Source organism: Aotus nancymaae, unplaced genomic scaffold, assembly GCF_030222135.1.
Source record: "Aotus nancymaae isolate 86718 unplaced genomic scaffold, 86718_ANA_hifiasm-v0.15.2.pri h1tg000036l, whole genome shotgun sequence".
Classification (NCBI taxonomy): Eukaryota; Metazoa; Chordata; class Mammalia; order Primates; family Aotidae; genus Aotus; species Aotus nancymaae.
Genome location: NW_026988450.1, coordinates 88,362,955 through 88,378,585, shown reverse-complemented (window position 1 = coordinate 88,378,585; position 15,631 = coordinate 88,362,955). Strand labels below are relative to the sequence as shown.

At 54.6% G+C, this 15,631-nt stretch overlaps 1 protein-coding gene across 2 annotated transcripts in view; it reads left to right on the top strand.

Moving 5' to 3' along the window:
* The window catches only part of AGO2 (argonaute RISC catalytic component 2), a 122,220-nt gene that overhangs the window by 75,273 nt on the left and 31,316 nt on the right, over positions 1–15,631 (top strand). For both annotated transcript variants that reach the window (XM_064384628.1, XM_012461189.3), the window contains 9 exons: positions 1,022–1,203; positions 3,315–3,451; positions 4,268–4,402; positions 5,227–5,314; positions 6,535–6,682; positions 7,507–7,626; positions 7,774–7,896; positions 12,311–12,444; positions 14,743–14,927. In XM_064384628.1, the coding sequence (XP_064240698.1) occupies positions 1,022–1,203; positions 3,315–3,451; positions 4,268–4,402; positions 5,227–5,314; positions 6,535–6,682; positions 7,507–7,626; positions 7,774–7,896; positions 12,311–12,444; positions 14,743–14,927 (1,252 nt within the window). The remainder of the gene's footprint in view (positions 1–1,021; positions 1,204–3,314; positions 3,452–4,267; positions 4,403–5,226; positions 5,315–6,534; positions 6,683–7,506; positions 7,627–7,773; positions 7,897–12,310; positions 12,445–14,742; positions 14,928–15,631) is intronic.

The following is a 15,631-nucleotide window of genomic DNA, read 5'->3' as shown; positions in this document are numbered from 1 at the left end:
TCACGTGTGGAGTGGGAAGGCCTTCGGGGTCCAGATCCCATCTCTGTCCTTTCGTGGCTCTGTGACCTTGGGCTGTTTTTTTAAGTCTGGGTTTCTGTGTTTTCATGTATAAAAAGTGGTGAATCGGCCCGGCACAGTGGCTCACGCTAGTACTCCTAGCAGTTTGGAAGGCCAAGATGGGAGGATCCCTTGAGCCCAGGGGTTCAAGACCAGCACAAGCAACATAGTAAAACTCCATCTCTACAAAATTAAAACTTAAAAAATTAGCTGAGCTTGGTGGCACGCCCTGTGGTCCCAGCGACTTGGAAGGCCAAAGTGGAAGGATCACTTGAGCCTAAAAGGTCAAGGCTGAAGTGAGCCAATATTGTGCCACTGCACGCCAGCCTGGGCGACAGCGAGACCCTATCTCAAAAAAAGTGATGAATGAATTTCCCTTTGCTGGGGTCATTGGGCATGTGAGGATAAAGTACATACCCTCCATAACCCATTACGTCAGTGTTCCTTAGACACTGGGAAGCATTATCAGCCAGGAGTGAAGTTTCTTCACACATCACCCGAGTGGGCTTGTGTGTGTCCACATATTGGGAGGCATGAGGGCCAGATTGCTATTTAACTGCGGGTTCTGAGTAGCAGAGTGGAGTTTGCAGGTGACGGCAGCATGATCTGAGGTCAGGTGTAAGCCTTGGCTGAGGGGAGGGGCAGTTCAGAGACTGGGGAGGAGAGAGGTAGTGAGTTCATCGTTCGGGTGTGAGACAAGAGGATATGTTTTCGACAGCTGTCATTACACTGGCCCCCGCCACATGTGGCTGTGTACATTTAAATTCATCAAAAGTAAGTAAAGTTTCAAATTCAGTTGCTTGGTCATATTTCAAGTGCTCAGTAGCCACAGGTGGCTGGTGGTTGGCGAAAGGGCTGGGTGGAGACCTCCTCGCTCAGGAGTGTCTGGAAGCCAACCTTGGTCGGGCTGCATCCTCCCTGGGGCTTCGCAGGAGGAGTAACCTTGTGTGTTTGATCCGTGCAGGTGGAGCTGGAGGTCACGCTCCCAGGAGAAGGCAAGGATCGCATCTTCAAGGTGTCCATCAAGTGGGTGTCCTGCGTGAGCTTGCAGGCGTTACACGATGCACTTTCAGGGCGGCTGCCCAGTGTCCCTTTCGAGACGATCCAGGCCCTGGACGTGGTCATGAGGCACTTGCCGTCCATGAGGTGAGGGTGCCACACGGAGCCAAGGGTCGGGGACATCTCCTGCAGCTCCAAGGGCCCCCCATGGTCTGAAAGCTGTGCAAGGAACGGCTCATTCTTGAAATCAGGGTGGGAATGGTCACGTAAGTTTTCTGTGATGAGCGTAACAGATGGTGCTAAGGTGGAAACAATGTGAATATAAAAATAAATCGGCCGGGCGCGGTGGCTCACGCCTGTAATCCCAGCGCTTTTGGAGGCTGAGGCAGGCAGATCACGAGGTCAAGAGTTCAAGACCAGCCTGGCCAACATGGTGAAACCCCATCTCTACTAAAAATACAAAAATTAGCCGGGCGTGGTGGCGCAAGCCTGTAATCCCCCAGCTACTTGGGAGGCAGAGGTTGCAGTGAGCCGAGATTGTGCCACTGCACTCCAGCCTGACGACAGAGTAAGACTCCGTCAGATCAATCAATCAATCACTAGCACTGTCGGCCTGGCCAGAAGGTGGCCTCCCTGTGTGTGTGCGCGTTCATGCGCCGCAGCCCTCTGTGCTCAGCACTTCTCTGCTCCTCTCTTGCGCTTGCACTTGGGACTCGTGATAGAATAATGCTGTGTTCCCAGTTTTGTGCTAAGTGCACATCCACAACCCTAGGTACCATCACCGCTGCTTTTTGCAACTGTTAGGGATGTCTTTATTCTCTAGATTGCTCTATTACCACAAATCGCCACATGTGAGATTGCTGGGAGAGGGTGTAGGGGAGCAGTTTCAGGGCTCAAGGTCCACCCAGTTGCTGGGCGGAGGGTTGCGCTAATTTCCTGAGTGACACGCTGTTGGAGGAGCGAGGCCAGCTCTGCACGTCGGCCCCCAGGTTCCTGCCCCGGCCGCCTGCCCTCACGCTGGTGCCTGGGCCCAAGTGGAATGTTCAAGTTTGGTTTCTTTCCAACAAAGCCTAAAACGAAACAAGCTCCACACTGACAAACCCCAGGACTGACCAAAGCGTTAAGATTCCAGGAGAGGGTGGGGGCTTCTTTCATATAAGAGGAGGTGCCTTGAGGCCATGTGTGAGATTTTTAGAAGGGACCTTGGTGTTTTCAGTCTCCAGGCATGGGAGGAGGTGACCAAATACAGGCCAGACTGTCACTCCCGGCAGGTCACTCCTTCCCCTGTGTAACTGTCTCTGCTTTGAACTATCGACGGAGGACGGTTGGTGTGTGCAGAAACAGTCTAGAAGGATGGTTACCAACATGGCATCTATTTTTTTAATTGAGTGGCAGAAATTACTGTGGTTCTTGTCTGAATTCCTTTGGATTACTTGCGTGAATTTTATGATCAGGGAGGAAAGTGCTGTTTTCATTTTTGGAAAACTAGCACAGTGGAGGTGGGATTGTGAACACGTCTCAGGTGGAAGGTGAAGGGCCGTGTGGGTGGTGGATCAGCGCCCCCCACAGGCGGGAGCATCACGGCTCACAGCGGGTTTTCCCTGCAGAATCATTAGTGATGGCACCTCCAGGGCCACCGGACCCCACGTGTCCATGCGGTGGGTGAGGCCGCTGTGCTGGAGAATGTGTCTGCTTTGGTCAAGTGGCTCTAGCCAGGTCAGCACAGCGTCCCTAGCAGGCCTGAAGAAGTTGTGACGCCCTCATGCTGGCCCTGCCACCTCCTGCTGGGGAGCCCCCAGCGGGCGGGTCCTGGACCTCGGAGCCTGGTTGGGGAGCCCCCCACTAAGGGAGCTGGCGGCTGCTGGGTCATGCATGGACAGCCACACGGCTGGGGCTGGGGCTGGCATTTGGCAGGTGCCCGCTTCCATCTGCGCTTGGAGACGCAGGCCCTGTGAGGGGAAGAGTAGACAGTGAGGCCAGGATGGGAGGCCAGGACAGAAACACGCTGGGTCCCGGGGGTTCATGTTCCACCTATGCTGTGCATTTAAGCAAATGTTTTTTGCCGTCACCCAGCGAGACCACGGGTCCCACGCAGCAGGCCGTGCACACAGGCTGGAGTGCTGCACGGTAAATGCAGTTTTAGAAGGAGGGGAAACGGAACTCCGATGAGGAGTTCGCGCAGGCGAAGCCCACCCAGAGGCGGCTGTCCTTCTGGAAGCTGATCCAACAGGAGGTGGGGTGGGGTCTCTCGGTTCCAGGTACACCCCCGTGGGCCGCTCCTTCTTCACCGCGTCTGAAGGCTGCTCCAACCCTCTTGGCGGGGGCCGAGAAGTGTGGTTTGGCTTCCATCAGTCCGTCCGGCCTTCTCTCTGGAAAATGATGCTGAATATTGATGGTGAGCAGCGCCCTGGGGTCTTCACTGCAGGGCAGGGCTGGGCATGGGCTGGGGGTCAGGACCTCGGGGGGCCATGTGGCCAGCTCCACGCATGGCCCCTCTCAGAGCCGGTGCTGCCGCGTGACCCCTGGCCTGTCTCACCTGCAGTGTTGGGTGGGTTAGGGCAGGGGCTCTCAGGCGAGCATGGAGCCGCCAGGAGGGCCCAGCCTAAGGAGCTGCGCTCGGGAGCTGAGGTGGGCCTGAGGATCCGGGGTTCCTTCTTGCTGGCCTCCGGTAGGCCTGGTGTGGCCTGTCCCTGTTGGGAGACTTGGTCGCTGCTCTATGCAGGACATCCGCTGTCCTCCCTGTGAAAAAGACGAGGGTGAACGCCAGCAAAAAGGATCAGTCTTCTCATATGGGAGTTGATTATTATGAAAAGCTCTAGAAAGGAATGAGCATTTGATCTTGCTCAGTTATACATTTCTTGAAATATAATTATATAAAAGGGAATGATGAATTTCAGAAATATCTGCGCCAGAAGATAATCAGAAAATCCTACAACACTCTTTATTCTCAGAGGGTGACTTAGTCTTCAGAGCCAGCCGGCTCCTTTCTGTCGCCCTGACCAGAGGGAGGCTCGGCGGCTCGGGCCCAGGTTTCTCACCACTGGCCTGCCCGTCTCTGGGCCCGAGGGTGGCCTCGGTAGAGAGTGAGAACCCCCGCCGGGTGTCCCCACCGTGGCTGGCCCGGCCTACGAGGCCCCTCCAGGACCCCCAGCCCGCCCAGCAGCCCCGCGGTCGCGTCTTGTCCTTCACCTCTTTCTTTTCTCGCCTACAGTGTCGGCCACAGCGTTTTACAAGGCACAGCCAGTAATCGAGTTTGTTTGTGAAGTTTTGGATTTTAAAAGTATTGAAGAACAACAAAAACCTCTGACAGATTCCCAAAGGGTAAAGTTTACCAAAGAAATTAAAGGTAATGAACTGTCCCGGCACACCTGGCTAAGGGCTGGGAGGCCCCTTCTCTGTCTGCCTCCGAGACTGCATTTTGCGGTGCTGGGTCCTATGCACGTTTAGGGAGGTGGAGGTGGCAGACTGTAGCCATCAGATGAAGTAGCACAGAGATGAGTTAGACTCATTTCCAGAGCAGTAGTAGGGGTTTCCCAAATACATGCAACCCCATGGGGTGAGAACCCGGTAGGGGAATCGGTCACGTCCGAGTCACGAGGTCAGGGCTAGAAACAGCAGTGTGGCTGTGACCGGCGTTTCTAACGCTAGAACCGAGGATGCATGTCCTTTTGTTTTCCTTTAATCTTTCTGCAGCCCCAGCAGGTGTCTGCACCCACTCCGCCTGCTTTCTGTTCTAAGAAACTCACATCCGGGGGTCTAGGACTTACCGGGCTCCTTCTGTCTGTCAGCAGCAGAGTGGGGGCTACCACTGGTTCCACAAGCCCTGCCTGCTGAACCTGTCCTTTCTGAAGGCCATTTGCAGGGCCATCCACAGTACCCTGTGTACCCCAATGACCCATGGGGGGCTCAGAACAGCACAAGGGTGGACACACTATGCTGTAAGCTGAGCCTTCCCCTACCACGTGTACTCTTGTAGGTGAGATGGACCCAACTGGGGTGGCCTAGAGGTTGACCTGTGGGTCTTCCTTCCTAGGGGAGCCCTGCAACCCTGTGGAGCCCCCACAACTTGGGTCGGCAGCCACCTTCCTATGAAAATGGATTCTTGGGAAGTGGGGCTTGTGCTCGGGCTCGGGACAGCCCAGATCCTGATGCTGTGTTCTGTGTCCCCAGGTCTAAAGGTGGAGATAACGCACTGTGGACAGATGAAGAGGAAGTACCGTGTCTGCAACGTCACTCGGCGGCCTGCCAGTCACCAAACGTAACACACCCTTCCTTTCAGACTCTCTTGGCTGGGGTCCCTGCTGTCATTCCATTGGGCACACTTTGGAGCCATGATTCCCTGGAAAGGACCATTTCATTCTGTTTTTCAGTCCCCAAAATTGTTCCTTAAGTAGGTTCCAAATTTCACCTAAGAAAATAAACTCAGATCATGAAACTCCACCTGGGTGCCAGGAGGGCAGGCCCGGGCGCTCTCTCCCTCTTCCTTCCTGAGCCTCACAGACAGAGAAGGGTCTTCTGCGTTCGTTGTCCCATCCTGAGTGCTGGGGGTGGAGGGGCTGTGGCCATGATGCATGCCCCCCTCCCTGGGCCAGTCTGTGTGTCCCGTCCTTACGGCAAGAGCACAGTTTGGTATCTAGGCCGGTGGAGGGATGAGAGTCGCAGCTGTACTGGTGTTCCTTTGTGAAGGACACAATAGATTTGGCCCCAGCGCTCCACTTAATGTCTCCCAGGCCAATAGGGTTCATCCACTCCATGGATCATTCCATGTAAAGCACCAGGCTTGTTGCTAGGCACCGGAGGCACCAAGATGCCCGTGGCTCAGGGAGCAGAAGGAGGAGACGGCCTGTAGCGTGGCCAGGCCCCCTCCCCCGCCTGGCAGAGGCCACAGGTGGCCTGGCAGTCTGGACGGAGGGAAGGGGTTGGTGTAGTGGAAACTGAGCCATGTGGTCCTTGCCCTGTGCCAGCTGCCCCGTCCCCTTGTCCCCACACAGAGGCCCACCCTTCTTGTGCCCGTAGGCCTCCCCACACTTACCCGTGCCATACCCCACTGTCACCATGCAGAGGCCCTGGTTGCCAGAATAGGCCTGGCCTGCCTTCCTCATCCTGTCCTGGGGGCTGCCGGCCTTCTGGGCACTGGGTGTGCAGCATGGAAATGGCCTCCAGGGTTACCATGCTCTCTGGAAGACGCACAGACCTTTCTTTCTGGACATCTCCATTCGTCCTGACTCCTTGACACACACTGTAGCGTTGTGGGTAATTTATGATGATGGAGCAATGACGCATTTAGGTAGTTTTTTATTTCCCAGCCCCAGAGACAAAACGAGAACTTAGGGGCCCGGGAACATCACAGATACCCCAGAGCATGCGATGTGGTACTCACTCCTGGACACCTCACCCTAAAAAGCAGATGATAGATGAAAAGCGGCGCAGGAACGGGGCCCGGGATGACCTCAGCCTGAAAGGCCCTTTGCTCCCCAGATTCCCGCTGCAGCAGGAGAGTGGGCAGACGGTGGAGTGCACAGTGGCCCAGTACTTCAAGGACAGGCACAAGCTGGTTCTGCGCTACCCCCACCTCCCATGTTTACAAGTCGGACAGGAGCAGAAACACACCTACCTTCCCCTGGAGGCAAGTCTCCCTCTCGCGTGCACCTCTGTGGGGTTGGGAGGGCAGCCCAGGCTGGGGCATGCAGCTTTGAGAAACTGCCGCGGCTCTAGTCAGGTGCAAACGGCCCCGCCTCTGCTGCTGTGGGAACTCGGGTGGGTTCATGAGCTGTGCTGCACCTCGGTTTTGCCTTCAGTAAAGCAGGGTCGGCAGCTCTCTGGAGGGTTGGCGTGAGCCTTGACTGAGAGTGTGTGTAACGCTCCCGCAGGTCCCACAGGGGAGGCAGGTGCTCTGTCATCTGTCACTACATGGTTGTGTCACTCACTCTTTAATATCACAGCTGTTCCAGAAATCCTTGCCTCGGGAAAGGCTCGAACACCGATCCTGAGCCATGCATTGTAACTCTCCCCTGGGTGTTTAGATTCTCAGCACTTGCCTGTCACTCAGGCAGGGCTGGGCGGCTCCGGTGCCTTGTCCCACAGGTAGACGTGCTTCACACCTGTAGCTGCTTTCACACCCGCAGCCCTGAAGACTGGAGAGGGCCCAGAAGGGCCGGTGTCAGGACACAGCCCCGCTCGCCTGGTGGGCCGGCCACAGAAGCTGTGGGGTCCGTGGGGTCTGCGTGTTTGCATGACGTTGGGTTTACTCAGCAGGGATTTCTGTTGTGAAGCAGAAGGCTGTGGAGCAGGAGCCAGCCCAGCAGCAGGCACCTGCCCAGCGCTTCACAGCCCGGGGATGAGGCAGACAGCGTCCCGGGCAGAGCCAGGCCACCAGCCCCTGAGCCCCCTGCCCGCTCCCCTGATTGCACCAGTGAGGCGCTGATGCCTGTCTCTGCGTCTTCTTTGCAGGTCTGTAACATAGTGGCAGGACAAAGATGCATTAAAAAATTAACGGACAATCAGACCTCAACCATGATCAGAGCAACTGCAAGGTCGGCGCCTGATCGACAAGAGGAGATTAGCAAATTGGTGAGCGTCAGTCCCACACGGGGCGCCCTGTGGAGTCCGGTCCGGCTGCCCTGGCACAGAAACCCCTGATGCTTGGAATGGATGCGGCTGCTATAGAGAGCGGAGGCCCCCGCCCATTCCGTGTGTTTTCTTTTTTCCCTTTGCCAGATGCGAAGCGCGAGTTTCAACACAGACCCGTACGTCCGTGAATTTGGAATCATGGTCAAAGATGAGATGACAGATGTGACTGGGCGGGTGCTGCAGCCACCCTCCATCCTGTATGGGGGCCGGGTACGTGCAGGGCGTCGGGGTGCTTGCGGCTGCGAGGCCTGTGTCTGCCCCGTGACCCCTCTCAGGTTCTGAGCCATCACCCGCAGTGTAGACCACGTTCCAGTAGGAGAATCCTTTCTACTCCAGGCTGAGCCTGTAAAAAGCGTGGGACTTCATAAAGGAATGACTTTCCTCAGTCCTTTTTAAAGTTTTTCTGAATTATCCTTAATATTTTCAAAAGATAATTTGCATTATCCCATGAAAGTTTAGAGAGCACTGTTCTTTGTGCGATAGATGCTCACCAAGTGTTGAATTGCTTCCCAGAAGCCTGTGCCACTTTTCTATTCTCTAACTTTTGCTTTGGGGGTATTTGGTAACAGTTTTTTGTCCTTACTAATTTAACTTCTAGGTTTTGTTTTTGTTTTTGTGTTTTTGAGGTGGAATTTCACTCTTGTTGCCCAGGCTGCAGTGCAGTGGCACGATCTCGGCTCACCGCAGCCTCTGCGTCCCAGGTTCAAGCAATTCTCCTGCCTCAGCATCCTGAGTAGCTGGGATTACAGGGATTCACCACGATGACTGGCTAATTTTTTGTATTTTTGGTAGAGACGGGGTTTCTCCATGTTGGTCAAGCTGGTCTTGAACTCCCAACCTCAGGTGATCCACCTGCCTCGGCCTCCCAAAGTGTTGGGATTACAGGCGTGAGCCCTAGTTTGGTTTGTTTTGAGACAGGGCCTTGCTCCGTCATTCAAGCTAGAATGCAGTGGCGTGATCATAGCTCACTGCAGCCTCTAACCTGCAGTTCAAACAAACCTCTCGCCTAAGCCTCCCAAGTAGCTGGGAATACAGGCAGCAACCACTGTGTCCAACCCCTAACTTCTACTTTTTATCAGTGTGTAACCAAAGGTGTCCTGGGCACTGAGCCCTTCGGGGTCTTCTCTTTTTCCTCCTGGGCAGGCCCTCGGGTGCAAGCCCAGTATGTCTGGCTGGTGGGCAAGGCCCGGAGGTGATCACGCTGGGAGGGACCCCAGGGCTCTGCAGGGCCTTAGTGTCAGACGTCACTGACTTTCTTAAGCACCTGGCATCCATGGGACGGCCTGCCTGACTTTTCACACCCTGGATCCTACCTAATGGAATTTTATTCTCATCCTCAAGACCCGTAGCGAGGTTTTGGGTTTGTTTGCTTGTTTTTTCTGTCTTATTTTAAAACATAAGTTCTGGACTGGGCACGGTGGCTCACATCTGTAATCCCAGCACTTTGGGAGGTTGAGACGGGTGAATCGCTTGAGACCAGCCTGGCCAACGTGACGAAACCCTGTCTCTACTAAAAATACAAAAATTAGCTAGGCATGGTGGCGTGTGCCTGCAATCCTGGCTATTCAGGAGGCTGAGGCAGGAGAATCACTTGAACCTGGGAGGCGGAGGTTGCAGTGAGCTGAGACTGCACCACTGCACTCCAGCCTGGGTGACAGAGCAAGACTCATCTCAATAACAAAAAAAATAAAGTTCTGTTTTTGAAATGTTTCAGAATTCAGAAGATATAAAACAATTAGAGGAAAAGTCTCTCTTTCCCAGTTCTCTGTTGCCCTCTCAGGAAGCAATTGGTGTTATCTTTCTCCTTTGTAAAATCACCCAGGGATGAGTCACCCCTTTCTGTGAAAATAACAGCATTACCTATATTTCTGTGCTTCGCTGTTTTCTAGCTAACATTTTCTTAGAGCTCTCTCCGAGAGGCTGCTGCTGTTCTGTATTGCTGTGTATGCGTGTCTTGTCCTGGTCCTGTTGCTTGGAACCCCATCACGTAGGGGTCTGCGTCGCTGGAGGTGGCCACAGCCACTCCCCGTCTCTCTGAAGGGAGTCTGAGCAAGGCCCTTTAGCCCCTCTATGGCTCGTGTGTCCCTGCCGGGCCCCAAACGCTGTATAAACACAGCCCAGGCCCAGGAGGAAGAGCGCATGATTCCCCTTCATGAGTCAGGGAGGAGACGCCCAGGGAGGGTGAGAGGAGTGTGTGGCTCCTGTGGGAGATGGAGCTGTTGAACCCAGCACCACTTCACAGCCCTGCTGGCTTCTGTTCCCTTGGGCTCCTGCCTCTTAGCAAGGGCTGGTTGTCTGAAAAACAGAAGAGCTTGTGTAAGCCAACCTTGCAAAACTCTGGTAGGGATTAAGGGAGCTTGTAGGTGGGGCGTGGTGGCTCACGCCTGTAATCTCAGCACTTTGGGAGGTCAAGGCGGGAGGATCACCTGAGGTTAGGAGTTCAAGACCAGCCTCTGATCAACATGGTGAAACTCCATCTCTACTAAAAAATACAAAAATTAGCTGGGCGTGTTGGCACATGCCTGTAGTCCCAGCTGCTTGGGAGACTGAGACAAGAGAATCACTTGAATGTGGGAGGTGGAGGTTACAGTGAGCTGAGATTGCACCACTGTACTCCAGCCTAGGCAACAGAGTGAGACTCTGTCTCAAAAAAAAAAAAAGAGAGCGCTCGTAATTTGTTTGAGACAGAGTCTTGCTCTGTTGCCCCAGCTGCAGTGCAGTGGTGCGATCGTAGCTCACTGCAGCCTTGACCTTCCAGGCTCAAGAGATCCTCTGGCCTCAGCCTCTCGAATTGCTGGGACCACAAGGGCACCACCACACCCAGCTAGGTTTTCAATGTTTTGTCGCGACAGGGACTATGTTACTCAGGCTGGTCTTGAACTCCTGGGCTCTAGCAGTCCTCCCACCTCAGCTGGGATTACAGACGTGAGCCGCCACACTTGACTGAGCTTGTAATGCTTCCGTTAATGCATGAATACATTTTTCCAGACCTCTAAAACATTTTATTAGGAGGAAACACTCCTGTCCCCTACGCTGCCTGCACCCTGGTCCGTTGTTAGTGCAAAAACCCAAAGTATCCCTCAAAAAGCATAGTGCACAGCAGGAGTTCTCGACCAGGGATGATTTTGCCCCCCCGCCCCAGGACATCTGGCAGTGTCTGGAGACGTTTTTTTTTTTGGTCACAACTTGGGGGGGTGGTGGGTAGGGTAGCCTATAGGGCACAGGACAGCCCGGGACAAAGTATCACCGAGCTTCAAATGTCAATTGTGCCAAGGCTGAGAAGGACCTGTATAGTAAGAGCCTGTGTTTGCACATGTATGTGTGTGTTTGTGTGTGCGGGTGTGTGTGTGTGCACGCATGTGTGTTTACTCCCCGTCTGGAGCCCTGGCTGTGTGTGTGTGCGCACGCGTGTGTGTGTTTACTTTCCGTCTGGAGCCCTGGCTATCTGTGAGACTCTTGCAAACAGGGAGGCTGGTGGGAACGGGTAGTAGCTATAAAATACAGGCAACAAAGCCTTTATTCCTATCACATGTCTGATTTCTACAGCAGGCTTGTATTTTGTAAGAAAAATGTTTTCTGCTAAAAAAAATAAAAACCTCTACAGAGTAAACGATGGCGACTCAGGGGCAGCCACATCCTTTAGTGATGCCACCAGGCCTAGGAGTGCCTGTCCCTCCCACTCGGGACCCTTCCTGGCCCCCCCTTTTCTTGGCGAATCACTTGAAGTCAGTTCAGAGATTCCTTGGTGACATGCTCGGGCTGGTCCTTTCTAGCTGAGCGCTGACAGCGTATTTGCACGGCTCACGTTTCTCTTCTCAAGTGGAAGTAGCTCCCATTTCCGAAACAGCGGCGGGCAATGGCCTGCTGAGTGGAAAAAGCTGTGGACTCACTCCCAGCTCTCGTCTCCCCTTCCCACGCCACTGATGATAGAGAAGGGGAAACGAGGGAAAGCGTGGTATAGAACAGGAGGCCTTCCTGTATCATGGCAAGGCACCTCTGTTCCTCTAGGCTACTCATGAGGTTGGATGGAGCTTTGGGCCTCCTCCTCCTGGCTTAGCCCCCATCTGTCTGTTCATTACTTACCCATCCATCCTCCATCTGACTCTGTCTACTACCCACCCGATCGTCCATCCGTCTGTCCATCCATCTGCCCACTCACCCGCATATCCAATTCTCCATCCACCTACCTACCCTGTCCACCCATCAACCATTTACCCACCCACCTTATCCACCCACCCACCCACCTTACCCACCCGTCAACCATCCACCCACCCACCTCATCCACCCATCAACCATCCACTCACCTCATCCACCCATCAACCATCCACTCACCTCATCCACCCATCAACCATCCACCCACCCACCTTATCCACCCATCAACCACCCACCCACCTTATCCACCCATCAACCACCCACCCACCCAGCCACCTCCACCAGCCCATGCATCTAACCATCCTCCCGGTTGTCCGCATCACTAGGCAGGTCAGAGGCAGGAAACAACAGGAAAGTTCTTTACCTGAGGAGCTGTTGTCAGCAGGGGGACCAACAGTGAGAGTGACAAAGTCTAAGGTTAAAGGAATATGTCTTCCATTTTTTCTCACCCTGAACCTTTTGCCATTTGCAGAATAAAGCGATTGCGACCCCTGTCCAGGGCGTCTGGGACATGCGGAACAAGCAGTTCCACACGGGCATCGAGATCAAGGTGTGGGCCATCGCGTGCTTCGCCCCCCAGCGCCAGTGCACAGAAGTCCATCTGAAGTAAGGCCGCCACAGGCAGAGGCTCTGGCCTGAGTCCTGCCCGATGGGCAGCTGGAGGGAACACTTGCAGGACTGACTGTCGGTGGGACGGGGTGAGGGCGCTGGCATGGGTTTTGATGTCAGGGTTCATCAGCCTTTCCCTGTCAAAGACCGTTGGCTGGGCCAGGGCAAGACATGCAGGTCCCGTCGGTGCCTCTCTCGCTGCTGGGACCCACCGTTGCAGTTAGCATCAAGAAGTAGTGCAGACCGTAGGCAGAACCAAACAGGATCTGGCCGGGCGCGGTGGCTCATGCCTGTAATCTAGCACTTTGGGAGGCCAAGGTGGGCGGATCATGAAGTCAGGAGTTCAAGACCAGCCTGGCCAATATGGTGAAACCCCGTCTCTACTAAAAATTCAAAAATTAGCCAGCTGTGATGGTGGACTCCTATACTCCCTATACAGGTACTCAGGAGGCTGAGGGAGGAATCGCTTGAACCCAGGAGGTGGAGGTTGCAGTGAGCCGAGATCACGCCACTGCACTCCAGCCTGGACGACAGAGTGAGACTCTGTCTCAAAAAAAAACCAAACAGGATGTGAGGAAGTTTGTAAGTAAGGGCAAAAGAGAAAATTAGATTCAATGAACTACAGTTATTTTAAAAAATAATTTAGCTCCATATTTGTGCAAATTAAGTTAGAAGGAGAAAATGAAGACCAAATCAGAGAGAGAGAGGCTGGGCACAGTGGCTCATGCCTGTAATCCCCAGCACTTTGGGAAACTGAGGCAGGAGGATCTCTTGCAGTCAGGAGTTGAGACCAGCCCATCTCTATAAAAATTAGCCGGGTGTGGTGGCACGTGCCTGTAGTCCCAGTTACTCGGGGCCCTGAGGCTGGAGAATCACTTGAATCTGGGAGGCAGAGGTTGCAGTGAACCACGATCACGCCACTGCACTCCAGCCTGGGTAAAAAAGCGAGACTCCATCTCAAGAAAAATAATCAGGAAGAGATGGTGAAATAGAGAGGTGGAAAGGCTGGGAGTATTATCTTCCTTCCCGTACAAGGGGAGTAATGGTTTGTATCTCTGCCACCTGCCCAGGTGAGCGCCCGGCCCTCTAGGAAGCCCGAGTGCCATGGTAGCGCCTACCCCTCAGCCGGGACCCTTGCCTCGGTCAGCACAGCTGTGCCAGGGATGGGCCCAGCCGACCTGGTGTCGGGAGCACACAGCAGCGTGGCTCGTGTGGCTCGTGCCCTTGTGCCATGCTTCAAAGGAAACATAAAGTCTTTGCTCCCCACTCTGTGGGGGCAACAGGGGAGAACTCCTGCCTGGGAGGTGTAGCGGGTTCCTTGGCCTTTCCAGCAAGGGCGGGCCGTAAACGGGCCTGGCTCTTGGAGCTCACATCTTGCTGGCAAGTGGCCATCTGTCCTTCTGAGGCCACCTTGTGTCCACACTGCTGGCAGAGGAGCTGGAAGCCCAGAGAGGAGGTCTGGAAAACAAACTGAAGTAGGTTAGAGTCTGAACACGGGGTCGCTTTCTGCCCCGTCTTCTGTCCTTGGCCCCTTCCTTCGCTCTGCCCTGGAGCTGAAGATACGGGTGGACACACACATGCTTCTTGACCTGCTGTAATGTACAGGAAATTGGACACTGGCTGGGTTGGAGTGCTGTGTCCTCGCCCTTATTGTAGAAGGTGACATGATTCTTAGTCTTCGGCTTAAAATAGAAGCCGCTGCCCTGCCTCCCGCCCCGCCCTAGCTTCTCAAGGCCGGTGCAGCCAGCTGCTGTCTCTCCTCGGGCTGTGCCGCAGGCTGTTGTGTTTCTCTCGTGATGATGTCACGCAGTCCAAGTTGTGCCCATCAGAACAACTGGCGGGAAAGATGTAAAAGGGCGATGAGATGGAAATCTCCCTCGCTCTGACCGTGCCTGCCCTGTGCGTGGGGAGAGTGCTGGCCTCCTTCACCGGAGCTCTTGGGGCTGCTCAGAAGCTCTACAGGGACAGCATGGATTTTCTGCACTGGAGTCGCCGCAGCCGCGAGGCAGCGTTAGCACGGTGCAAAGCCTGCTGTTATCATGGCGGGTTAGCCACACGTGACTTTCAAGCGTGCTTACACATCTGTTGAGCACACTTCACCTTTCTCATGAGTTAGTATGTTTTAGGAGACGTAGCTCTGAATTCTGGCTTTGTCCGGGACTTTAAGAAAAGCTTTGAGCTCAGTAACAGTGCTTCGGGCTTCGTAAAAATGCTGGCCTTGCTTGAGGGCCTCTGGTCCGTCTGAGTTCTCCGCCATTCCCAGTGCATTGTAGCCAACTGAGCCTTCTCCTCCAGGTCCTTCACAGAGCAGCTCAGAAAGATCTCGCGGGACGCCGGCATGCCCATCCAGGGCCAGCCGTGCTTCTGCAAATACGCACAGGGGGCGGACAGCGTGGAGCCCATGTTCCGGCACCTGAAGAACACGTACGCAGGCCTGCAGCTGGTGGTGGTCATTCTGCCCGGCAAGACGCCGGTATACGGTAGGTGTGGGCGCTCCTGCTGGCTGTGGGGAGAGGTTGTGGTCTCTGTGGGTGTTTGTTCCTTCCACAGCCCCTCTGTGTTTCTGCTGCACTGAGAAGGTGCTCCTTTCGGGAGGCTGAGAAAGAAGAGGTGGCTTCTGATCACTGCCACGTCTGCGTTCAGGGCCTTTCTGTCGTCCTGTGTGACGCCATGGTCCTGGGCAGCCAGCAGCCTCAGGTGGCACAGGCCTCAGCACGTGTGTGGACAGCATGTCCTCACACCACATGTGTGTCGGCTGGAAGCAGGCGCGTTTGTTTCATACGCAGAGCGTAGCACTAGGGTCAGCTCCCTGCCCATGTGTCATCTCTGTGCCCACCACAGAATTTTGTGGAGTTTTGCCAAAGTCATTCGTGCCAGGGGGTCACCCACAGGGCCCCACATCCAGCCATGGACACATTATTGACACGTAAAAGCCACACTTCTCCAAGTTCAACATCCCAAAAAAAGAAGGAAAGATAGAGCCGTTGGTGTTGACATCCTGGTGACATTGTCCTGGGAGTCGCCATTTCCCAGGCTGCCCAGCGAGCAGCTGACCAGTTGCTTCATGAAAGAGACCAGAAATAGCTGGGGGGTGGGGGGAGCCATGGAGCTCTTTGATGTCGGGTTTACATCTGCCAAGGCTTTTGAGGGTGCCAGTGTTTTTATTTTTAACCACCCAAGCATT